The sequence below is a fragment of the Simochromis diagramma genome, unplaced genomic scaffold (assembly GCF_900408965.1).
Source record: "Simochromis diagramma unplaced genomic scaffold, fSimDia1.1 OVJJ01000293.1, whole genome shotgun sequence".
In the NCBI taxonomy this organism is placed as follows: domain Eukaryota; kingdom Metazoa; phylum Chordata; class Actinopteri; order Cichliformes; family Cichlidae; genus Simochromis; species Simochromis diagramma.
The window spans coordinates 1,226,868-1,252,595 of record NW_024386801.1 but is presented as its reverse complement, the minus strand read 5'-3'; the positions used below and the strand labels follow the sequence as shown (position 1 = coordinate 1,252,595).

The 25,728-nt window shown below is 40.6% G+C and overlaps 1 protein-coding gene and 1 long non-coding RNA gene across 7 annotated transcripts in view; one reads left to right on the top strand and one right to left on the bottom strand.

Annotated features, from left to right (window-relative positions):
* Window positions 1-2,240, top strand: part of LOC120729432 — a 29,183-nt gene extending 26,943 nt beyond the window's left edge. The window contains exon 5 of the long non-coding RNA XR_005694935.1: window positions 2,230-2,240. This is a non-coding gene — a long non-coding RNA (uncharacterized LOC120729432). The remainder of the gene's footprint in view (window positions 1-2,229) is intronic.
* Window positions 1-25,508, bottom strand: part of zgc:173742 (DNA topoisomerase I, mitochondrial) — a 28,701-nt gene extending 3,193 nt beyond the window's left edge. The window contains exons 1-15 of one of the 6 annotated variants that reach the window (XM_040024972.1): window positions 25,422-25,508; window positions 24,962-25,089; window positions 23,772-23,826; window positions 22,047-22,093; window positions 19,295-19,414; window positions 19,052-19,139; window positions 18,846-18,973; window positions 18,614-18,729; window positions 16,621-16,742; window positions 12,917-13,039; window positions 12,593-12,780; window positions 12,169-12,313; window positions 9,816-9,959; window positions 9,072-9,257; window positions 4,663-4,731 (exon numbers count right to left, since the gene is read on the bottom strand). In XM_040024972.1, coding sequence (XP_039880906.1) covers window positions 4,663-4,731; window positions 9,072-9,257; window positions 9,816-9,959; window positions 12,169-12,313; window positions 12,593-12,780; window positions 12,917-13,039; window positions 16,621-16,742; window positions 18,614-18,729; window positions 18,846-18,973; window positions 19,052-19,139; window positions 19,295-19,414; window positions 22,047-22,093; window positions 23,772-23,826; window positions 24,962-25,077 — 1,647 coding nt within the window. In that variant the 5' untranslated portion in view covers window positions 25,078-25,089; window positions 25,422-25,508. Of the gene's footprint in view, window positions 1-4,662; window positions 4,732-9,071; window positions 9,258-9,815; window positions 9,960-12,168; window positions 12,314-12,592; window positions 12,781-12,916; window positions 13,040-16,620; window positions 16,743-18,613; window positions 18,730-18,845; window positions 18,974-19,051; window positions 19,140-19,294; window positions 19,415-22,046; window positions 22,094-23,771; window positions 23,829-24,961; window positions 25,090-25,261 lie in introns of all 6 variants that reach the window. The other 5 variants (XM_040024973.1, XM_040024971.1, XM_040024974.1 and 2 more) reach the window with 5 other exon arrangements.
* Between the last annotated feature and the right edge of the window lie 220 nt (window positions 25,509-25,728).

The following is a 25,728-nucleotide window of genomic DNA, read 5'->3' as shown; positions in this document are numbered from 1 at the left end:
ATCTTCCAAATAAATCAAAATAGAATCTCTGACTTCATTATCATCATCCATTAGATCAGATCATAATTCTATGTCTCACTGACATTTCTGCAGGTGTTATAACAAGTTTAAGTTGTATATAGCTAGTTTACATTTCCATTAACACCTGAGAAACAGCAGTCTTTACAAAACAGATGAAACAGAGTTAACAGTGTGAGAGGACTCACTGGTGTTAAAGCAAAAACCATATGCTCATGCACACACGGCAGTTTCAGGTGCAAATATAGACTTGATGAGGAAGGCGTCACATGCATTTTGAATATGGATGAAAGCATTCAGATGTGAAGCAGAAGTAATTCTGATAGTCTATAATAATGATGCTGGTTTAATCATCAGGATCAGGACCTACTGGGGCCACAGGCCTGTATCACTGTGTCTCACTGCAAGCTGAGTGGGTGTTTTTCCATGTATACATATAGTGTATGTGTGCATGTGTGTGCTGGAGCACGAGCACGCAGGTAGAAGCATCTGCTGCTGTGGCTGCCTTGCTAACGAGCTACCTAACTCTGGCCCTACGATGCTAATGAAGGAGTTTGCAAGTCTATGGGGCGAGTACGATACCTCTCACACCCCCAACTCCCTCGGCATGGTGCGCTGTGTGTGTGTGTGTGTGTGTGTCATCCATGTCTTCTCCTAAGGCGTTATTAAAATGCGTCATTACCACAGTTCTAATTTCCTATCTATAATACAGGATGCAACATACTGGACTTTCTCATTAACATACTGCTATCCAATTTGTTGTGATGGCTACTAATGCCAGGGAAATATCGACTATTGCCTTTCTACATCACCTATGATGAGGTGCTTTTCATTTCTCACTGGGTCTAATTTGTGTGCATCGGTTCCTCGGCCAAAAAACAAAACCGGTTCCTATAGATGGGTAAATGATACAAAAGAGTGGAGGGAAAATGTACCGAATAAAGGAGCTCGTAAGGACCACAACACACTGCTGGTTGTAATTTAATTCATCTTTGTAAGATGTAGTTATTACAGCTAACCTGAATGATGTGGAGTTCAGTAAAGAGGCTTCCAGAGAAGCTGAAAATACCTGCAATTTCAAAACAGATCAGACACCCAGACCTTAACATAATGTCTGTCTATGTGTGTGTTTATCTGTGTGCATGCTCATAAAACCCACAATCACCTTAGCGAGGCATTCTGCAATCATATTGATGAGCATCAACTCTCGTCTTTCTCTAAAATGTTATTCACTGAGACACGACACTGAATGCTTAGAGATGTGAAATCTCACGGCCTACAAAGCAGCACCATAAGAAGGAGCAGGCCAATGAAAAAACCCGAAACACTCACCCTGGTCTCCTTCAGCTTCACCCTCCACAAAATTAACGATTCCTTTAAGTGAATGCATTTAACTAAAATACTGAAATAAAGAATTTAAGTTCATCTGCCCAGGATGTTTTGTCCTATTTGAGACTCTAGCTCTTCTTTCACCATCAATATGTGCAGCTTTTAAACAAATTTAAACAAAATCTCCAAATAAAGAAATAATGAATGTGCTTTGTCACCCGCGACCAGTGTGCAAATCTTAAAGGTTCATCAAGAAAAACAGCTGGTGGTGCAATTTCTACGGTCTGGTGTAGGGCTGGGTATCGTCACTGATTTCTAGAATCGATTCGATTCTGATTCACAAGGTCCCGAATCGATTCGATCCACGATTCGATTTGAATCTGGGAAATTTTGACAGTCAGAAATATTATAATTCAGATCAGTAAATTTACATATTTTTGTATCTATTAAAAGGAAGCTGACACACGCAAGACTTTATCAAAGGTGTGAGCGTCACAGCAGAGGCCTTTGTGTTAAAGCAGCTAAAGATAAAACACAGAAAAACATGAAGGTTTTCCTGTTCTGGGATTTTATAAAAATATTCTGCAGTACATCAAAAATGAAAGAAAACCATTAATCAACTTATGAACGTTACCTCTGACGTTACAGCGGTTTGATTAGAGACACGGTTAAGCGTTTTGCATTTTGCATAATTTTAAAAAGTTTAAATTTGTTCAGTATTGAACGGCAGAAATTAGGTTTACATTTCAGAAGTATTTAAAGGAAAAAAAAAAAAACAGCGGCCGACAGCCTGTAAACAACGGTAGACTTGTGCGTAACAAGCAAGCGAATAATGAAGAAAACAGTACAGAGAGAGAGAGAGAGCTGTGCATGAAGTGTGAGTTTATCTTGGTGGAAGCAAAACAGTAAAAGTCAGAGGGAATTCATGATGATGTTTATGTGAAGCTTAGTTTGGATCTTCTTTTGCTGCTGGTTCAGTCAGTTTTATTTTTATTGTTTGGAGAGAGATCGGCGCAAAAAGGGCGTGAACACAAAGCGCGGACCCGCCAACAGATCAGAATCAGCGAGCTGTCGGCTTTCAGCCCCGACCGTGTCCGTGCCGTCGGGTGAGAAAGGCGACGTCTCACTGATTCTGATCTGTTGGCGGGTCGGCGCTTTGTGTTTACGTCCTTGTGCAGAATCCGTGTCCCTGCTCTCATTTACCGTCTTAGCTGTTTGGCGGTTGTTGAAATTTTGTGAGATTTCATTCTGTCATTTCGGGCAAAATAAATTTATATTAAAAAAATCGATTCAGGATTTTAATGAATCGATTTCACGTTATCCAAGCCAGAATCGATTTTAATCGGTAAATCGATTATAAAAACCCAGCCCTAGTCTGGTGCCATTAAGCTACGAGGGATCAACACGGAGAACCAATCGAACAAAGAAAGAAACACGATGGAAATACGGCAGCAATATTAGCATGATTTGAGGAACACGCACACGCACACTCCTTGAAATTCATCATGTTTTCATTTCATTGCTTGTTTTCGTTCTTCACTGATGTCTAACTCATAAGCCTCGTCTCCTGATGTCTTTCCTCCAGTCTGTGTAGCTGAGTGCAGATGCAGGAAAAATTAACTTTCTGCTTTTCTAAAATTGAAAAAAAGCAGATAAAAACAAGTTTAAATCGTGCCAGCAGGCTTCAACTAAGGCACTTTCCAAGCACAAAAAAGTACTTGTCGTTATCACGATCTGCACCATTTCTGCGATAGAAATCTTTTCACCCAGCCGTCTGCCGCAGCATTCAAAACAAACACTTTTACCTCGCCATCCGGCTGAACTACACAACATTAACTAGCTTGTTTTGGGGACGCTGACAACTCAGCACTCCTGAGTCTGTTTGAGAATACATCATTTAATCGACAAATGCAGCAGCTTCAATGCTCCTATTCTGCCCTTTTGTTTAGGCTGCGTGTTCTATAGAAGAAGAAAACTCGTGCTGGTATAATATCATCAGTGTTGCAATAATGAACAGCAAACTTATGAGCCAAGCTGATTTGGGTACATGTCAGAATCTCCCCCCCTCCTTACATTTCTACCCATCTTCCATCCCCACTCTCCCTTTCTTCTCAGCTGCCTGCCTGTCACCTCTCCAAATTGCCCTCCCACCACCTTCCCCATCCTTTTTTTCTACCCATCATCCACCCTCTCTACTAAACCACCCCTCAACTGGACCATTTGGCACTTTTCTACTGCTTCATCTACTACTACACACCTCTTCTGCCTCTGCTCTCTCGGTGTCCTGGCCTTTCCAGGTGTCAATCAGGCCTGCCCTCTGCAGCCATTACCATTCCACCTCCAACAGACACTGACATTTCCTGACACACACAGGAGGGCAGAGAGCAGAAGCACCGTACTCCCTCCTTCAATTGCTCCATCTTTCTCATCTCTTCCTCACATTCCTGTCCTGTGTTGCAACATCCTTCTCCTGCCTGTCAGTCTTAATATGCCAAACACGTGACTGGCTCTCTAATCTTGCACATGAATCTTAATCTGCATTTTCTTCTGTATGTTTTTATACAACACTGTTACTCTGAACATATCGCAAAGTCAGGTATTTTTCAGAAATCCAACTAAGGTCACTGTCCTGTCGTCGTAGATGCTGCAGATACAGAGTCAGGACATTATCGGTTATTGTCTCAAACAGATGAGTGAGGTCGTTTTCGAGAAAGCCGAGCACTCTGTGAGGCTTTGCCGTCTGCCTGAAGCTAGAGGAGAAGGTTCAGAGGATGCCACATTTTGATGTGTGGAAATTCATCCGCCCAACATGTTCACTCTCAATTTCCACGCGCACAGTTTCATTTTTATCTGCCAGGGTCCATCCCCTCTCCCTTTTGAAACTCCCTTTCTGCTTTCAGTCTCCCCCCTGCTTCCAATATTCGAGCCCTTCTCTGCACCTCCCATTTCCTTAATTTAGCCCTTTCATCTCTCCACACCAACAGCTCATCCTCATTCAATCTCATCTCTTACACCTCACAATTTAGTCCCTACTTTTCCCCTCACTGCAGCTTTCTGTCCCTAGAAAATATAAAAAGTGTAATTCTACTTTGCTTCCACCATCTTTTTCTGTTTTCTTAAAATATTACTCGGGGGGGGGGGGGGGTTCCTCACCCTTTTTAAACAACCTCACACTCAAATCAAACCTACTGCTTGCTTTTGACACCAACATTTGTGTAGCAGCTGAAAATGTGAACAAAACAAAAACTCATTAATAGCAATGATCATATAAAAGGTGCAACATGTTAGAGGAGATGCATGCTGAGACAGACTCACATTTAGGCGGTCAAAGAGTTCGTCTCCGGGCTGTTTATTCTCCAGAAAAAGTTTAAGACTCTTAAACACCTGAAAAGAGATGCAGGTAAAGTACATCAACGTGTATAGAGAGAAATAAGAACATTTAATACATCTGCACAGGTGCTGCAGTAGATTTTTCTTGGGTTTATGTTTCATTGGTGGATTCTGGCTGAAAAAACTGATGAAATTAAAAAAAAAAAAAACCCAAACAGAAAATATTTTCTGACAGGTCTAAAAATACCACAAAACTACAGGTACACACACACACAGAGTGCAATTGTGGGGCACGTTTGGAGCCTCGCTTCATTTGTCCATCTCAAAGCCAGAGGATTAAAACTGGCACAATTACATCTGACATTTCAAGTGACTCTGTGGGTTTCACAGATGCATCCTTTCCCCAAATAAACTACTAAAATATGCAAGACACCAATTACGAGCCACAGATGTGTTGCCTCATAAAACACGCTGACATATTCACCGGCTGATTTGTGTGTCAATTTTGTTTCCTTTGAAAGACGAGCTGCAAATATAAAAAGCAAAGCACCGATGCTTTGGGCGTGAGATGTAAATCAGTATGTGTCTGTATGTATGCATCCACATGTGTCCTCACACTCTGGGTCTTTGAAAAAGTCAGGCCGTCGTCCAAGTTGATACAGCGGTGGCCACGCACTGACAGCCTGATGCTAACAAACAACATACAGGACTTCCCTTTAAAATGATTCGGTTATTTATTCCAGTACTTTTTTCTATGACTCGAAAAAATTGAGAAAAACTGTCAATGCAAAATGTACGGGATAAGTGAAATGCATATGATAGCATTCAATGTGTTGGGATATCTCCAGATATTAGAACTAAACATTCCTCTCTTCCATTCTTGTTCCATTTTATTCCTGGTGACATTTAGCAGCAATCTTACTGATTTTCCGTGGAATTGATGATGCTAAAATATGCAGGGACTAATTAATTCTAGCTCATGTGATGCTTTTGAATGCACTCATTTGAATAATTATACGTTCTGCCAAGAAACAAAACACTTTGGCTGTCAGGTGCTAACATTTCTTTTCCCATCTCTGCAACAGATGATAGCACTGGCTGACACCAGAGGAGGAGTTAAAAATTTACATATGCATATATGCACGTGTGCGCACACAGACGCACACAGACACACACATCCGCACGAGACAGCTGTTTGACAGACTCTAGACTTCTTTCTTTTGTCAAGTTTTCAGTCACATTTTGTTCTTCTGTTGTGATATTTGCTAACCTGCTCATTAAGTCTGCATTATCATTTAGTGCATCAGATACAGACACGACAAGGTCCTGCAAGTCTGAGGCAGCCCCTCAATTCTCTGCACTAATGTCCAGCAAACAAACATCGAGACTAATTTGGCAATCGTTTGTGACAAAACATGATGAACCTTCTTTTAACTGTAATCAATCAGAAGCGAGTTTCAGTTATTTTACTAAAGTGCTGTCTCACAAAAGTTGCCTGTTATGTGTCAGGACAGCGAACTGGAAACAATCTGAGCAGGTTTCTTGTCGCTACATTGTAAAACGGCTCTCTGGTGACTTTGAAAGTAAGCTGTTTGATTTATCATCAAGAAGGCTCGGAAAAAAAAAAAAAAAGAAAAAAAGAACTTATAGTCATGTGAGGTGACATTAAAAATGAGGTCTGCTGACAGATCCTATTAAGCTACGTTGTAGCAAATGTAATACCAAGTGTTTTGAACTAGGAGCAAAAGTACAGGTTATCTGCATTTGTATGTGTGCACAATAATAAATCGTTTGAATACACCTTTATCTGTAAATACATGGCAACACAAGCTTAAACTTGCAATACCATCTATTTCCCAGAACTACATGCATATCAGTGCAGCGTCCAGATGACAGAAGCAGCACTTTATGTAAGCATCGTGCTGTGGTTCTGGATCCGAGAGCTGCAGACTGAACTACTCAAGCAGCCTGACAAATTAAACCAACACAGCGATCCAATCCACAACTGCATCCCTCGGACAGATCTCAGTTCCCTCTGCGCTTGGGGCTCTGCACACATCGACATGTGTGACCTTCTCCACAGTGAGTTGTGCCAAAAACCAAAGGGCAAAACCTTGATTATTATAATGATATAAACTGGACTCAGTGGCTTTTGCTGATGTCTTGTCTTACTGAGAATGGACAGATTTGCCTCACATGAACTACATTAGTAAAGACTTTTCCAAAACAGCGTTACTGTTTACAAACGGCAGATTCAGGGCGCTGCTCCAGGAAACATCTTCAACAAACTGAGTTTAAAAATAAACCGAGCTGAGTGACTAAGATCTGTAATCTCTGTAATAGTTTTCGGTTCCTGAGCAGCTGAGCAGAGTTAGAGTGAACAAACACAGTTAATTGAACTGAGATGAGCATGTGCACGAGTGGACGAAGGCAGTGATGAATCACCATGGCAACGGGTAAATAAAGAGCAGAGCCTCCGTTTTAATCAAGCAGATCAAAATATATGAACACGTCTCAGCGCTGAGGATTGTATTCATTTAAAATTTAGTTTCAAACATTATTTAGTAAACTTTAATGTACTGACGATCTTTAACAATCTCAAGTTCTTACAGAAGATTTCATTATCTTTGTCATTACTGGATGAAATGTTGAAATGTTTTCCAGTATAACCACTTAATATTTAATAATATTTAACCATGTAATAGCAAACTTCATTGATAGCTGATTGGTAGGGCTGTAAGACAGCAGAACTGGGAGCCTGCGAGAGTTCAAAATGACTATTTCACATTTAACTGGGGAAAAAAAAAAAAAAAAAAAAAAAAAAAAAAGGGCAGAATGAACAAATAAATAATAAGAAGTTTCCGGGCTGTTAAAGAGCCATCGACACGTTGATCGGCTAGATTTTAAACATTTCAGCTCAGTTTTGGACGAAGGCTGAGCCGTTTTAAATAAGCCACTATGAATGGATCCTGACGGGATAAGACTTGGAAATGCCCGGAGCCAGACTGGATCCAGGTATGATCCAGTCTCAGTTTGTAATCTTGACCCATTTTGGAACAATCATGCATGTGGACTCCAAACTGGACAGTTAGCAGATCCAGTCCTGGTTTAGAGGAGTTTCAGTGGAAACTATGTTGAGTTTTCAGAAACTGTACAAGGACTAAATCTCAATCTGAACACATTTCAACATGAAATGTAATCAAATTACAATCAGACCTCCTGCATCGTGTATTTAAAAAGTGATTTTAAAATGTATTAGGTTCTGTTTTAAAGTGATTTCCTCCTCAACTTTTCTCAAATATTATATACTATTCATCATCTCCAGGATCCCAATAGTCATTTTTCTATCTGTGTGACGTCAGTGTTTGATTTTATGATTCGCCTACAACTTTACAGAGAAACGTTATTACGGGCAGTGATTCCAGTGCAGGAATTAGCTGTTAGCTGCATCACAGTCACACAATTAGAAACTTACAAAGTTTATTCTAAGCTGATCTCTGTCCTTGTATTGAGTACCGATAAACTATAAAAGCAGTCACACAAAAAAGACAAGGAAAATGTGAACTAACAGCTAACAGGGGTTTTAAAACTTCTACAAATGAATTCGCTCTGCTGTGCCGTTTGATAGCAATTTTATGAATGACGAAATAAAACAGCTGGTTCAGGTGCAGTAGAAGCAGAGGTCAGAGGGGAGAAAACCTGAGTCTTTCCCCAGTAATTGACTCTCTCTGGAGGAGAAAACCCAGAGTTTCCAGGGTGTTAGCTACTGAAACAAACAGCACTGCACCTCTAATCAATATAATCATCACTGCAGGTGCACTTAACAAGTGCATGTACTTGTTAAGGTAACGATATTGCTCATAAGCACCATAATTAGTGACCATATAAAGTATTAAAACAGTATTCTGTCACAACATCTGGCTGGCTCTGTTTTAGCTCGGGTCTGTAGCCCAGCTGTAGCCCAGTAAGTCATTCAGGCAGTTTGTTTGCTGTGTGTAAAGCGGCTCATCCGTCTCTCCTCCATTCAAAATTCCCTACACACACGTTATAAACTAAGATACATTAAGCTCCAGTTTAAAATCAAATCAACAAAGATACCCTCCTGTTCCTCCTTCTTCTGATGATGAGATTAGTGTAGCTGCTCCCCACACACATCCATGATTTCAAAGAGGAAAGAGCTGCCAACATTAGCTTGTGTGGTTGTGTGTGTGTGTTACAAGTACAGGTTTATGCAAAGATGCGCACATGATTATTATCTTAATGAGAAACCAGGCTAAAAATTGCCTCCATTTGTGATCTTAGAGCGATCACGCTGACCACTGTGCACCCATGAGAACACTGTTTAGCATCGACCCGTTTAAGTGCCAACGTGTTTATGTCATTTCTTCCTTTACCTTTTTGATGACAGGAACCTTGTTGTAGTAACGAATGCAGTCTTTACCCAGGAAGTCAAATTCCACCACACATTCGTTGCCATCCAGCTGCTCATGCAGAGTGATGTGCTCAACACGAAGCGAGCAGCAACCCACCGTGTCCGCCGTCTCTCCCTCCTCTTTCTCATTGCCAGCTCTCAGGGCCAGCTTTTTGGGTCAGAGGATACAGAGATTACCACAGATGCAGAAGTACACGCCGAGCTTTTCCATCACAAGGTACACAGCACGCATGCGAGTCAGACAACCGTTAAAATATATACACGTACTAATAAAAAGACCTTCGTGACAAACGAAATAAGACAAAAATGGCAACTGAAACAGTTTCTGGCATGAGCCAAAAGCAATCACGTCCTCAATCCATCATTTCACTTCTTACAGACTGAGATAATTAGCTTGAAGTCTCTGGAAGAAAATGGCTACATGTAATCCATTTACTTTGCAAAAGATTTTCATCCAACTATGTTGGAAAACAGAAAAGGCAATCAAGACATACTGAATTGATTTCCAATATCTTCACTTTGCTCCAGCCCATTTACACGGCCACTGCAGTCGTCAGTTTTTCTCGACATTCATGCAAACATGACAAGCAAAGCTACGACAGAGGCCGTGTGGACAGAAATCAGAGAAGCTCACGTGTGAAAGTTTCTTTCTAGTTCTGCTGTGTGAACATGTAACAATTTGTAATATCAGTTGTGCAACCCAAACCTTGTCTATGAAATACAGCGCCACAGCTCTCTGACGTGTAACCATCTGTTTGGACTTTAGATCCTGGAGGTACTGGTAACGGATGTCATCCACGCGTGATTTCAGTTTCCGAGCAACCTCATATTTCTCCCAATCCTTCTCGCCCTGCAAGAAAGAAAGGCAAGATAAGCAGGAAGAGAGAAAAGACTAAACATGAAACGGAAACACGAAGCAAAAGTGACAGGTGATGACAATTATAAAATAAAATGATGAAAAAGTGGTTTTCCTTTAAAAGCCCTGAAACAATCACTAACACGGGATCTTCCACTATAAGACAACATTCTGTGTCTGCTGTTTGCTTCTGGTTATTTATTGCTATCTACATACAATTAAACCCTCCATCAGTCAACGTGCCGATACAGTCACGGAGAACTGTGGAATAACTTAACCTTTATGCATGAAAGATGGAAAGGAAGACGAGTGAGCAAACAGAGCACAGAACAACAACATGTTGCAAAGGTTTACTCATATTGGATTATCAAATTCAATTCAATGTATTTACACAGCGCCAAATCACAGCAACAGTCGCCTCAAGGTGCTTTATATTGTACAGTAGACCCTACAATAATACAGAGAAAACCCAACAATCATATGACCCCCTATGAGCAGCACTTTGGCGACAGTGGGAAGGAAAAACTCCCTTTTAACAGGAAGAAACCTCCGGCTCAGGGAGGGGCGGGGCGAGAGAAGGAATACGTAATAAAAGACATGCTGTGGAAAAGTAATTACCAATTTTGTTTAAGAATATACATTTTATGCATTATAGCTCAACATAATGTGTAAAAGTGTTCAGGTTTGTGATTGGTTTGTAAATCTGTGCTGTGTTTATGCTAACGTTTCATTTAAATCAGCTCTGTGAATAATATCAGAGAGGCAGGACAACAACCATTTGTCAGCTGGCAGATCTGGAGCTGAACTGACAAAATGCAAACCATTCAAATTATTTATTTTATTATAACTTGGTTATAGTGTTATTTGCATTCCCCTGCACTCTTTCTGTAAGGTTTTGATTCTTGATTTACCTTCTGCGCAACTCTGCAGCACAACAGTTCGTCTAATTTTACAGCCAGCCTCTAGCCTGGAGGAGGATGTTGCACGAGCAGCTAATTTCACTTCTTTTTCATTTTTTCTCCAAACTTGCAGTCTGCAGAATCAAACTAGTTCAAATGAGGAAACTTATCAGTTCTACTCACTTTGAAGCCACAACTTATTTCACATGTAGTTCCACCCATGACTTGTAAACAGGTTCTTAGGAGTTTCACTTTAAATATTCTATATCAAACGTTTGGTGCACATGCAGTTTTTGGTGATGATGAAAATGGTGTTTTGAAGTTCTGCTTTTTTGCTTTTCCAGTCGGTTTGGTTTTGCTTTTTACGTTCAAAAGGGAAAGAAAAAGTAAATCCTTTGGAAACGGGACGCTTCTGTTACATTTCATATTTTTAATGTGGGATTAAAGCATTCACAATGTTGGTTGAAGGAGTCCACAGAATGAATAGAGAGATGTTTGGTGACAGATCAAACAAAGCTTGAATGTTCTGAATGATGGATTCCAACATTTATCAAGTTATCTTTGAAGGACAGTGGCTAAGTGTTTGCTCACCACATGAACAACAGTAGAAGATGAGCGAAACACACAGCAAAATATCTTTATACTTATTTATTCTTTTCTACTTAAAATGGCATAATGCGAGCTAGGAAAATATCAGAACTGAAGCACTTTGACTGATGCATCTCAAAAATTTATTTATATCATGTCCATTACATGTAAAGTGAAATGATTCAAGCCTTTTGTCATTTTAATCTGACTTACAGCTTGTGAAAAAAATTAATTTCAAGTTTGAGAAAATGAAAATCAAATATTATGTTGATCCTGCTTATCTCAGTTTAGTTTGATGCAGTCACAGTGACACACCAGCGGTGTTACTGCTGTACTTGATTGACCAGATAACTCAGACGACCTGAGGCCGACAGAGAATTTATCATTTAGTCAGAAAAGAAAATGAGAAACAGGCAAGTTAAAGGCTGTTATCAAAGCAGCCAATAACAGTGAAGCAGCAAGCCGATCGGCTCCATGCGGCACACAGTGAAGTCATTTATGGTAAAGAATCATCAACCAGTGACTGAACACATGCTTCAGAAGTTGGATGTTTCTGTATTTTAAATGTATGAATTGATCTTAGTTAATATTCTAAGAACTGTGCTGCCAAAGTAGTCTGAACTTTGTTGAACCCAAAGTCTGCAGCATCTTGACAGCATGTTTCTTTGTACCCACTTGTATGTGCATCCCCCCCGATTATGCAACAGATAGCTCACCTTCAGTTTTGAGTTGGCATTAAGCATGATGTACTTATTGGAGCCCTGGATGTTTTCAGTCCAGCTGACGAGCCATGTCACGGTGTTATCGTGTCGAACTTCCTTCCAGTGGTGCCCAGCGGGTGGTGCGGGGATACGAGATTCTCTGCCAGAGCAAGAACAAGTGCAATACAGTATGTAAATGACCAGCACTGCTGCATAGCTCAAATACAGATTTAAGCCTAAAAAAAGTAACAAAAAAAATAATATTACTCATGTTGATTTGAACAAGCCTGTGATTCTACACATTTAAACAGTTTGTATCAAGAACTTGTTTCTTTGAGTGAAAATGTCACTGCTCTGCATTGAGCCACAAGGGCACACGGAGAGGACTGAAACTAAAGCTGTACTCAACTATACACTGATTTCACAATCACACTCTCACTTGCTGCAATTGATGATGACGTCCTCTGGTTGGATTCTCTTCTTCAGCATGCCTTGCTTGGGATGCTCGCCTCTACCTCGGAATAACCCCGGAGGCTCAATCTTAAAATTGCCAATGCGTTCTTTGTGGTGGTCCAGAAGGCAGTAGCCGTATTCATCCACTATCTTCTGGTTTGCCTCTTTCAAAGCCTACAAAAAGATTTCAGATACAGATCGCGTTACCTCAGAAACGGACAGGGCGCTCCTCTGGACTTACTCCAGTTATTACGCTACACATTATGAAGACAGCAGCATACAAATACAAAGAAGGGAACGCGAGCTTTACCCGTTTCTCCTCCTTGGACATATTTTTCCTGGCCTCTGTCTTGGCTTTATGCATGGCATGGATTTCTCCAAAGTCACACTTATCAAGTTCTTGAATCAGTGACCTCTCCTCATGGGTCATTTCCTACACAAGCACAAAGTGTGTTGAGGCATACAGTCTCATTTCAAGTCTGAGAATATCAGCAGCAACAAAAAGAGCACGCAAGCTATTAACCAAAACAATCTGGAAGTTGTAGTGAGCATTATTCTTTATTTTTATATTTACAGAAAAAAAATAACATGATGTAAATGGTTCCAATGAAAGTGATGATAGAATAACTGCAGAAACTGATCGTGTGTCTTCGCCTCCAGTGATGCAAACAGCAATTACACTGCTGTAAAAATTATAACAACTTCCATTTATCCATTTAGTTTCTCACACATTTCAGATCAAACAAATATTAGAGATAATCTGAGCAATTAAAAACTGCACTTTTTATATTATTTAACTGATGAAAGGAGGGGAAAAAAAAACAAAAACAAAAACAAAACTATCCACACCTACCCGTTTCTTGTGAAGACGAACACCCACCTGTTAAATCTGATTAACCACAATTTTGGAAAGCTGAGTTCAGTCTCACTGACCACACCCACTGCAGATTACTGCCAGACGCGTTTAAAAATACACAGCAACACATCATGCCCAAAACCAAAGACACAGTCAGCAGGACGATGATTGGAAACATAACAGCAAAACGGCTCAAAAATAAAATAATGAATGTTTTGAAGTGTCCTAGCCAAAGTCCGTACGTTAGGCCGGTTAGGATTCTCTTGGCACTCGTGCTCAAACACCTTCCACTGTGGCTGAATTAAAACAATTCTGCAAAAAAAAAAAAAAGAGCCAAAATTCCTCCACACCAAGCCTGACAGTCAGACCCTTGATTGCAGTTCTCGCTGCCAACGGTGCCACAAGCAGTTTCAGATTAGGTTTGGGCTTTTCTGCCTTTAATAAATGAAATCATCACTAACTGTGTTATTAGGTTTAAGGGGCCGTAACTTAATCACATTAGGCCAGGCAGGTTAGGATAGTTTTTTCATCACCTGAATAGATGAACTCATTTAAAAGCTAAATTTTATATTTAGAATGTAGTTTTAATAAAAACAGAAACATGTCAGTGTGACAAATATCAGGAAGTATCAGAAATCAGGAAAGGGTCAAAGACTGTGTTGTGATAAAGTCAGCAGAAGAAGCTCTTAAGAGTTCTGTACAGAGCATTGCTTTGTTATATTTACTGACCAGTAGGGCTGCCACAAACGATTATTTTGATAGTCGACTAGTCGCCGATTATTTTTGCGATTATTCGACTAATCAGATCATCATCCATTGGACGTAAAACGTACAGCTTATTGCACCAGCAGCATCTGCTCTTATATAACTATCATTAGCTTACAGCTTTAAGTGTTTACGGTATGTGCTAACTAAAAATAAAGACATGATAGTATATACTCCAGCATTTCACACTTCTGATAATCAGCTGTCTGCTTGACGTTTATTCAGCTGTGTAAAAACTATAACTTTAATCTCAGCCAAACCGATTTACCCAGGAACAAATAAAATACTGAAAAAAAGCCAAAAAAATAACATTTTGAAGTTATCTAAGTGACTCATATATCATGTTTAACCTGAGTAGCGAAAGACGGCGGTGGGTTTAAAAATGATTTGCCGGGAGTCCGGTGTTCTCACGGGCTCTAGAGAGCCTAGCCCCCGGCTAGCTATCGAGCTAGCGGGTAACAGACGTCTCCGAAAAGCGCTTTTGAAAATATGTGGTGTCTTGATAAACTGAGCAGATATTTGAAGTTTACACAGCTACATTCTCGCCTGAAAATATGTTAAACGTTTAATTTGTGACCCAGAAAGAATAATAAGAGTAATATTAAAACTAACTAGCTGCCGCCATTGTTGGAAACTGAGCTGGGCCGCGCTATGAATTCTGGGACACAGCTTCTTCTTCGGGGTTTAACGGCAGCTGGCATCCTTGTACATGCAGTGCTGCCATCTTCTGTTTCAGTCTGTTATTACACTCTTAAATCCTACTACTTATTCCTGCGTCTTTTGTGATCTTACAAAGCTTCAAACGACGCGTCGACTATTAAATCAGTCGTCGACGATTTTGATAGTCGACGTAATCGTGACTAGTCGACTAATCGTGGCAACCCTACTGACCAGCTATGAAAACAGAGTGCATAACCTTTGTCTATTCATATAACAAATTAACGCAATAATGCATCATTAAAAACAAAAACAAAAAAACTAGATGAGGAGGATTCAAACAGATCACCGACCTTTCCTTTAATTACTCATTTTTACGGAGGTGAAGCAGAGTCGAAAAAAAAACCCAAAAACAACTGGTGCTGTCATAAAAGGCTACAGTACTTTCTCCTAACAAGCCATTTAAAAAGTGGGGACAGTCAAAGCTGCAGTTTTGCATCACAGAAACATAAGAAAATGTTACAGCTTTGCAGTATTTAGCACTTTTAACAACACATCACTCCCAGAACTACAGTAGCTATGAATGTGAACACTGTAAGGTCACTGCTAAGCAGGCTAAATAAAGAATCCTGACACGCCAGGCGGAGCAGCTGAGTTTCAACTTTAATTGCCAAAAGTTGTTTCACAAGGGGTCACCAGAGGTCATATCAGAGGTGACCAACAGGGCAAAGCAACTCTGTTTCAGCTGCAGCTCCAAGCTGTTGTGATGCTGAAATATCATCAGTGGCTTTCAATGTGCTGTCTAGCTGTAGGGAAAGAATCTGTATTTCATGACATATTGCTAATAATAATTAATGATCAAGTGTATTAATAAGTTGTCACTTACTGCCACAGAGGTGCTTTTTATAAACAGTGCAGTAATAATCACACAAAAATACTGACCGTAATTTGAAATGCACACAAAATGGTTAAATATTTCACTCACACACACACACACACACACACACACACACACACACACACACACACACACACACACACACACACAATCCATCATGGGCACAAACTTTAGGAATAAAGGAAATGACTCTCATCCATCAAACTGATACAGCCCAGTTTTGTTATCTACCGTCATAGAAGATGAGATGCAAATAGAGACCTACACATAACCACACACACACCTCCAGGAACACTGACAGCGTGGACAGGCAGTCAGTCTGCGTGTCTAAGCATGAATGACACCCGACAGTGGGCGGGCACTGAGGGCAGCGGAGCGAGGAGAGTTTTTTCCGGCTATAATAAAACAGTTTAATTGGATTTGTTCATATGCAGGAGAGCTAGTTGTCTGGATTAGCATATCAATGCCTTCACATAAATCGTATTTTCAAGTGCATTGAGCACTAAGCAGCGCAAAATTAATTCTGCATGATATGCCTAGGGGCTTGGCACGGTGTTTTTTCCATGCAGAGGACACCCTGACAGACACCAGCGAGCATGTACCAGTCACACTCGTCCTGTATTTACACACATACAATCTATTTATGATGCACTCACACTCTAACAAAAGGCTGGAACATACGCAACTTGCAAAACTGTTACATGAAGACAAAGTTTGCAGATGTGGTGACACCAACCCCGGCTGGCTTTGGAGTCACCAGTCTACTGCAGCACATTTTAAACTCATAATCACACCTAAAGGTAACTTACTCCAACTTCCATGATGCATTTGGCTTTACCTTTCTCCAATCTTTAAAGAAATTCTCGCGGAACACCTTCTTGGTGGTGTACTCATGATCCAGCATCTGGGCAAAGAACACCACCACCTCTTCTGCCGCCAGGCTCAGCTTTACCTTTTTACCTGCACACAAGCAGCATCACTTACACTGAGATCATTTTTAACAGCATTAAACCAACCAAGCCTTATTGTCAGAACTATACGTTTATCGAGCCGTACTAGCAAGAACACAAGCCTTTGGGAGCTCGGGGTCCTCTGAAGATCCACCACCCAGTACCACCCCCACCTTAGCTTCTTCAGGCTGTCAGACTAGCCCGTGGATACAGGGAGGTAGGATTAGAGGCAAGGACAGTGATCTACATTCAAGTCCACTGCTAGGACCAACCTTTAAAAACATGCACGTGCAGGAATTAACAGATCAAACCAAGTCCCCGTAGGACCCCGTTTGCAGCTGGACTGCTAAACAAAGCAAAAACAATTACAGCCATCAATCAGTATCCAGCTTCAAACACGTCTTGAATCCTAAAGGCCCAATAGTGTGCGGCTATGTCTTCTGTGTGAGCAAACAAAGTCAGGATGTGTGTACGCTAGCGTTCACAAGATTGTCTTAAAATTACAGTCCAAGCTCAGACCTCATCCCGAGCGAAACTGTGCGGCTGCACCTTTATGCCCAATGAGCTGAAGCGACTTTATAAAGTGTAACCTGAACAAACACACACACACTTTAAACTTCTGCAATATAAATGGCTCATAAGAACTAGTATAACACCCGTCAGGCTCCATCATATGTCCAATGACATTCTGGACATTTGTACGAAATACAGAAAAAGGAACTCTTCTCCATTGTCTATGGGAATGTCCTAAAATTCAGGAATTCTGGAAAGATGTCACCAAGTGTTTGTCTGAAGTGTTTAAGGTTAAAATCCCCTTAAAGGCTAAACTGTGTACCGATAAAGCAGACTAAATCACTGGACTATGGACTGCTTCGAGCCTGAGGAGCCACTGCACTATGCTGGACAAGTATGGATGCAGCCTCCATGGGACTCTGGAAGAAGGAAATCACAGATTCATACATTGCCATGGGCAAACAACGGCACTTTGTGAATATCTGGAAGCCATACATGGATATCACAGGGAGTGGAGGTTATTCATGAGCAGGGAGGGATTCCTTTTTTGTATCAGTGTGAGAGCCGTGTTCATTTCTACACGTGATCTTGATGCAGGTCTGAAGTCTGGGTGTGTGAATGTGAGGGGTTTAAATATCTGTTTGTATTGCATAAAGAAAATTTCACAGGACTGCATGAGTACCTTTCAGAACTGCAATGTAACATTTCATTATTTTTTTTCCAACAGCAACTGATGATGTTTCTTGGAAAGGACTGCTCTTCTACAAAACTAAGCCGTGACCAGAGCAGCACTTAAACTAAAGAGGATGGAGCTTTGGTCTTGGCTCTGGAAGGACACTCATGAAGGTTTGATAATCAGTCTGAAATCTTTCTAAAAGATAGTTTAATAAACCTTTTTAAAACCTTCTGAAGAAACATTAACAGACTATCCATCACTACCTCTCGAATCGACACTGAACCTTTTTTCTGTCTAAAATTGAACTCACTCTTACATTTTATTGATTTGATACATAACTGGTAATCCTAGATTAGGAATACAGACAATCATGACGTAAATTATTGGCATAAAATGAAATTCTTGTATAATTATTTATTCATAATTTTTCTAGGACAACTGTAACGCTCTCCATAAATGAGACCCACACAAGGCTTTTCGTACATGAGCTGATTCTGGCTTTTAGAGTGAGGCAGGCGTATCAGTAAATGATGTCGGTAATGTCTGACTGCGCTGTATAGAAGCAGAGAAGCCTACACTGAAGTGCATCTAACTTGTAAAATCATTTAACACCGTCTCAACAGTATCTGTAAGACACAAAAGTAGAGCTCCTGTACCCCGTCACCCTTGTTTCAATCACACACTCAACTGACCATTATAGTAGAAGTGAACATTGTCAGGTAAAGGCTGGTACTCAGGGGGAAAGTAGGGTCCTTTGTGTTCCAAGAACTTCCATTTTACCCCATCTTCATACTTCTCTTCCTCCCACCTGACAAAAACCAAGATGATAAAAAAGTACAGATGCATCAGTGAAAGTTAAAATTGCACTTTGTGTTTGTATGTGTGGGTGGGAAGAGCGTCCAGATGAAAAGAGCACTCCACAACCATCTCCAGCGATTCTGCTCCTCCTCCTCCTTCTTTTTGATCTTCAGCTGTCTTGCTTCTTCAATCTCCTCCTTTGTCTTCTTACTTTTTTTTGACACAGCCTGCTCTTCTTCCTCCTTCTTTACCATCTGTGCAGAAGAGAGAAAAAACTCACCATGAACCATGTTTCTCGTGCTGAGATTACCCCGATGGAGACAGAAGTTTACCTTTTGTGTTCTCTTCTTTGACGTCTTTGTCTGAGCCACTCCATCACCTTCTTCTTCGAGATGACGTTGCTTCTTCTTCTTCTTTAGGCTGCAGGCAACATGGGAATGAAAGAAACTTAATGGCTTGCATACAAAACTAAGTGAATTACTCATGAAAGGTACATTTTTCTGCAGCAGTTTTCAGTAAAAGTGATGAAGAAAAGCCGATGACAAGGATTTTTTTCTAGACCTGGTCAGACTTACGTGGGTGAATTGGCAGAATCACTGGTGCCTTCTTTGGGGTCATCTTTAATTCTTTTCCTTTTCACTCCTTTCTTCTTTGCTGTAAAAGCATCATCCTGTGGTTCCTGTTTCACAGATTCACTGAACGACAAAATGAACAGTTTTTAGCTACAAATGTATCCACTCTGTAGCATCAGAGTTACACATTTCTGCTGACATATTAGCATAATTATTAAAATACTCATTCCAAAGTGCAGCTCTAGTCTTGTGTAACTTAACAGCAAGCCTTCAAAATTTAATTCACAATTTTTAATTTGAATTTTTTGGACCCAAGTCGGACCTTATTTTAGTTTTTTTAAGACTTAGACTAACACATTTCTGAATTCTTATCAAGTGTTCTATATTTTATTCATTTTTAATCTCACTTGAGTAGATGGTTTTGTATCAACTTAATAAAGTTAATAACATGCAGAATAAAAGCTTGATGCCTTATTTTTCACTGCTGCCCTCCAGTTTGGCGTAGAAAGAAAATCTTTAAGCACACCGTGATGACTCACTGACCATAAGAAATCAAGCATAATTGTGGTAATTGAGTAAAATTATCGACAGTAATGATAATGACATAATGACAGCGTTTAGAGATTTTAAAAAGGAGAGAAAAAATAAGGAGTAATTACACAAGTGCAAGCCTGGATTTCCCTGCAGAGTGAAGATTTGATGGCTAGAGAAATGGCCCAAATTAAGAAATCAACAAATTACAGTCACTGCTGCTAATAAAAATTAGTTTTCTCCTTTTCCTCCCACAACATTCTGGAAAAGAACAAAATGTGGAAAATGTAAAGCAGCGTAGCACATAATTGCCAAATTGGCATACTGATCCAAATTACAAGGCACTATAGTAGCAACTATTCACTGTGCATTTATCAGGATAATGTTCTTTCTGCTACAGCAGGACCCTGATGCTTTCAGATTGAAGGTAATGAGCCTTTCCTGGGGTTCTCAGGTCTATGACTCCATCCGGTCACTGCACCCAATACTGTATGAACTCAGGCAGAAAAACAAAGATATCTGTTTTACAATACAATTAGAATAAAGTACCAGTATACCCCACAGAATAAAACAAATATAGAATCACCAATTAACCCAAGCTAACGTCTTTGGACTGTGGGAATGCCGAGTACTTGGAGAGAATCCACACAGCTCACAACATGTGACAGAAAAGTGGACTCTGTGCCTGACAACCTATCACACTGTTGTGAGTTTCAGAAACACTGAAACAGAACACAACCAGTAATTATCATCATTAGTATCAGTGAGTCTTACTATGATAAGTTGTGTTATTGTAGCTACTTCGACATAAATCAGAAGCTACATCACTGGAACACTTTAGGCATATTTGCAAAGCTAATTTCTACAGTAACGTTTCAGTTGTTGTACACGCTGTAGACAATAAGACACCTTTATATGTCATTACTGACCTTTATGGTCCATCACGTCTTTAATCAGACATTACAGTCATTTTCATTGTTGCACTAAAAATGAATGAATTTAATGATTGGCTATTATGAGTCAGAAGGAAGCCAGGCATTGAAGCAGAGATGATGTATGAGCTTTTCCTACATTTTAACAACATTAAAATCACAAAAATAAAAACAAGACATCATTCCCAAAGATTTTTTTCCCACCTGCTCACAGCCGAAACATCGCTTAACATGAAGTCATGATCCTGACAGAAGCAGACGTCAGCAGTTTATTTCACAGTATGAAGAGAAGGATTTGAGCCAAATGCAGCCGAGCTGAATAGATTAGTTAGTGAAGGTTCACTCTGTGTAAGGCTTTATGGAGGAAGTGAGGGATTTTTAATGTAACGTGTAATATGCTCACTTTGGAAAAAGACTATGAAAGGAAAACGCTTTATCTGTCGTTCTGTTCTCTTTTCAGTCAAACTTTGCAAACGTAAGAGTACCGAGGTCAAGATGTTCAGTTCAACTGCTCAATGAAAGGAAAAAAACGGCGCTCTAGTAGAAACGGTTATATTTTTGTGGTATACTGCACCACTGAGCAAAATCCATAAAAAGCTATAAAAAGGAGGTTGGGTCACTGTGTGCACTGACATTTACGGTCTGTGGTTCTAATAGCCTTATGTTTCTTCACTAACTCTGCTGCAAGGCCTTAACTTTGCTCTCTGCACGAAACCCACTCAACTAGCACAGTTACCACCTGAGCCTTTGTGGGGGGAGAAAAAAAAACTCTAAAGGGAAACATTAAAAGCCAGAATTTCACAAAACGTTTTTCCATATGACATCTCCTTTGAAATGTCACTCAGAACATTGGGTTGGGCTAAATCCACATCTGGGAAATAATCCATTAACAACTCTATGGAAACACTGCTGTGAAACAGATTTGACGCAGCGGGCCTTCGGCCACAGCCTGCCATCCTGGCAACACCCCGCTGAGCATCCAACTACTCAAACTATGCAGTCTCATTTATTTCACTGCAGACAAGCCAAAGATATTTGTCGTCAGTGCACAGTAAAATTAATTTTCTGAAAGACAACATAACACACTGTAGAAAATGGGAATGCTTCTGTCCAGGGACCGTGAACATCAAAACACAAGAATTAATTTTTCATCACCTCGGGAGGGAGAAGGAAAAAAAAAAAAAAAAAAAAAAAAAAGGAAAACTCTGGCACAGTTACACCAAAGCTTAGTGAGATTATTATCTCAGCATTTCAACAGTAATCCAGTGCTGGTAGCAGGACTTTTACCCTACCTGATGCTGCTGGATGATTCAACATTCTCCATCTTTGGTGTCTTGACCTAAGGGAATAACATAGATTAAAGCTCAAGGACAGACAGCTGGACCTTGATCTCATGCAAAGCACCAGAAGTGTTAAAAAAAAAAGTGTGACTCATTTCTTTCACATCTCTGTAACAGTGCTGCACCTCAAGGTTACAAGCTTGGGCTTTTCTTAAATAGCAACTTTTTCCCAGAATAATCAAGATTCCTTACAATGAAACAATATCTACAGTCCTTAAATCTATCCGGTCGTTAAGTCTGACGTCACTAGCCGTGTCTGGGCCTAAACTCCGCTGCAGGTCCATATATCAAACGATCACTATGGCATTACTGAGAGTTGAAAAACTGTCTAAAGTCTTTCATCTTTAATAAAATGATCAGCGTTCTGCTCTACCAGGTGTAACAATCGAGTTTAACATCCAGGCATCCATGAAAACGGAATTTATGACATTTAACGGAGTTAGAAGTTAGCATGAAGTTAGCTCGCTAGCTTCTATCTAAATACAATATAGCATGTCCTGACTGCGGGGTTTTGGAAACAAATTCAAACGTACAGCTCTGCTATCACTTCCAACATAAATGAAGACAGAAAACTAAACAGCAGTGACGTTTGTAGGGTTACTGAAGTTTGGCTAGCTGGTATATAATGATGTGCTACGTGACCGCTAGCGACACAGCTATGTTAGCATAATATAAACAAGCTAACTTTTTTCCACTTGATAAAAGTTAACGTGAGTGTTCTCGGTGGTCAGGAACAAACATAATCGCATGGCAGGATGCTGTAAAAGGACCAAACTTCAGCCAGGAGAACAACTGAGATAATCCATCCACAATACGAGGTTAGTCATTCATATACTGCTGCATGGGCTGGGCTGTAGTTACATCCTAAGGTTTTAAAAACTGAGCTTAAATAAATGATTAGCGGTAATAAAAGCCGAGGGAGGTCAACAGTGATCACTGACTGTTTTAGGAGCTTTTTGAGATCAAATAGAAGAAAATACAAAACATTAAACATGTTAACAACACAAAAGCCATATTAAACGCAGACTACTTTAGGCCCGGAAGTAGGATTCGTCACGTCATCACTTAACTACCCGATAGCATCGGGTTATGTTACACACTGTAATACAAAGTACTATTATTAATATGCAAACAGTCAGACCAGAGCTTCCCAAAGTGTGGGGCCCGCCCCCTAGGGGGGGGGGGGGCGCAGAGCCATTGCAGGGGGGGCGCGGTATGAAAAAGGGGAAAAAAACTAAACGCTTGGACACTGCTAGCACGGGGCGCCCACACAAACACAAAGCAGGAGATGAAGCATCGCTGAATATGTTTCCAAACCAACTTCATTCTAAGCCAAAGACTAGAAAATATGGTGAAGCAAATCTTCCCTTTGGCTTCACCTGCACAAGTGCCGAGGTAGGTCTCCCTGCATAATTGCTTTTCCCTTCGTCGGGAGCAGCGCTGGGCTGTTCAAATCACGGACAAACAGGATCCCACATTCTTGATTTCTTGATTCAATATTTTTCTTGTAAAACAAAGGGGGGCTCAGCAAAAAAAGTTTGGGAACCACTGAGTTAGACAATGGAGTGGGATTTGTTCATGTTCATGTGGAATATGCATGAGTTATAGGCGGACACGAATGATCCCTCCCCACTGGGTCACATTTCAGTGGCTGATAGGCCGCTTTTTAAAAATTACCTTTTTATGAGATTTTCTTTTATCCATGTTCTCCGTGGCTTTAGTTGGATTTGGGCTGTTCATCGGGATGCCACGACAGACGAAAGGAAAAGAAAAATGCTGTTAATGATGCCGTCTTTGAAACAAGACAAGTCAGAGAAGCGCTGCATTAACAGACAGTTAGAGCTATGCTGTTATCAAGTGAAGGCTTGAGGGCATATTAGGATGATGTTAGACTCGTGTCCACGCCGAGATACGATTATTCTAGACAGACAACACTACAAAATGCCACCAATCAGACAAGCAGTGTCCCAGAGGAGCCTCCCACAGCCCTGAGCCTGCTTTTTTTTTTTGAGTTGTGACCTTTCCAACCTTCAGAGCAGGATGCCAAATGAAACTGAGCTGTAATTACTCGTCTCTTTTTTAAATTACAAATCCCCAGCATCTGAATGAGGCAGTTCGCCAGTTAAAGCAGGAGCCACTTGCTCAGGAAAATTAGTTCCCTGAGTCTTGTACCTGAGAAGGATAAGTTGATCCTTTATCAGTAATTCAGTCAGTGTGCCATGAAATAACATGAGGCTAGCTGTCACAGAAAGCCGTCTGCTCTGCTGCCAGTGCCGCTTTCAGGTGTCTATTCATCTCTCTGCTCTCATCAATTACACAAGCCAATGACAGATCACTCCACATTCATTTGTCTGCTCACATATGCATGCTAATAAACGCATCAGATATCAAAGTAAATTAATTTATTCATATGAAGATGGAGTACCCACTGTACACAGTGAAATTAATGCATGCACTCAATGGCATCAGCCTGCGTGACAGCTCAGCCAGTACAGCAGTCTTCCAGTAACACTGTTTCCCCCCATTTAGCGGCACCCATACTGCCATATGGCTCAACTTATTCATTAACATTTTTTAATCCAAATTAATTTGTCTCCACATTCTACAACATGAAAGGCAAAGCTCCCTGCGAAAAACAGCTTTGATCTGGTCCCTGTGTCGACGCTGAACAGATGTTGGACGTGCTTCAGTCAGGTCACATGCATGTATCATCTGGGAGCTGCAATCACGACACGGTGGCTCGGGGAGCTGATTTGATAATGGCCCCTCAGTCTCTCATGATGGAATAATGATAAAGTGTTCGCTAAACTGCGCCTGTCATATACATGTGTGTATATACAGCTTTCCAGCAGACACGCAACACTCACCTCTTCTTGATGTTATCTCCCCCAGCTCCTGCGCGTTCACTGTCACTCAGTCTTTTCAGTTTCGTCGCTTTGTGCTTGGCCTTCTCGTCTTCTTTAGCGTCCTTCTCCCGCCCCATCTTTCACACGGTCTTTGGCAGAGCACAGAGAACATTAAATAGCATACTTGCAACAAATAGACCAGGAAAAAAAACATGCTTTACAACATTTAGTCGTTCTGTAAAAACGTGGCCTTGAAGTTAATCAGTTAGCTAGCAAGCTTCAACAACGCCGGTGAACTTAAGAATACATTTGTTAGCTTACAGAGAATTTTCCCTTCAGAAACTAATAACAAGCCAGTAGAAGTTCGTACTATCAGTAAACTTCCTCAGCACTTGTAGTTTTAGGAAATAACGGGTTGCTTTCCGTGTGCAGTAGGCTACAAACATTTTACGCGGTCTTAACAAACAGCGCTGAATCTCGCCTGGTTATTTCGCGTCACACCCAGCTGACTTCTGATTGGGTGACGAAGTTTGGTGACGCTACACCTGTGAACTCTCTTTACAGGGCAGCCTACCTTACCTGCTGGCAGAGGTGGAGGAGCCAAAAAATTGTACTCATTAGTAGCACTACCTCAACATAGTTTTGCTCAAGTAAAAGTAGAAAATGGCTCAAGTAAGAGTAAAGAAGTATTTAGTAAAAAAAAAAGGCTACTTGAGTACTGAGTAACTGATCATAACATCTGATTTAATGTTCAAAAATGAGACAATCAGACAGACAAAAATATAAAG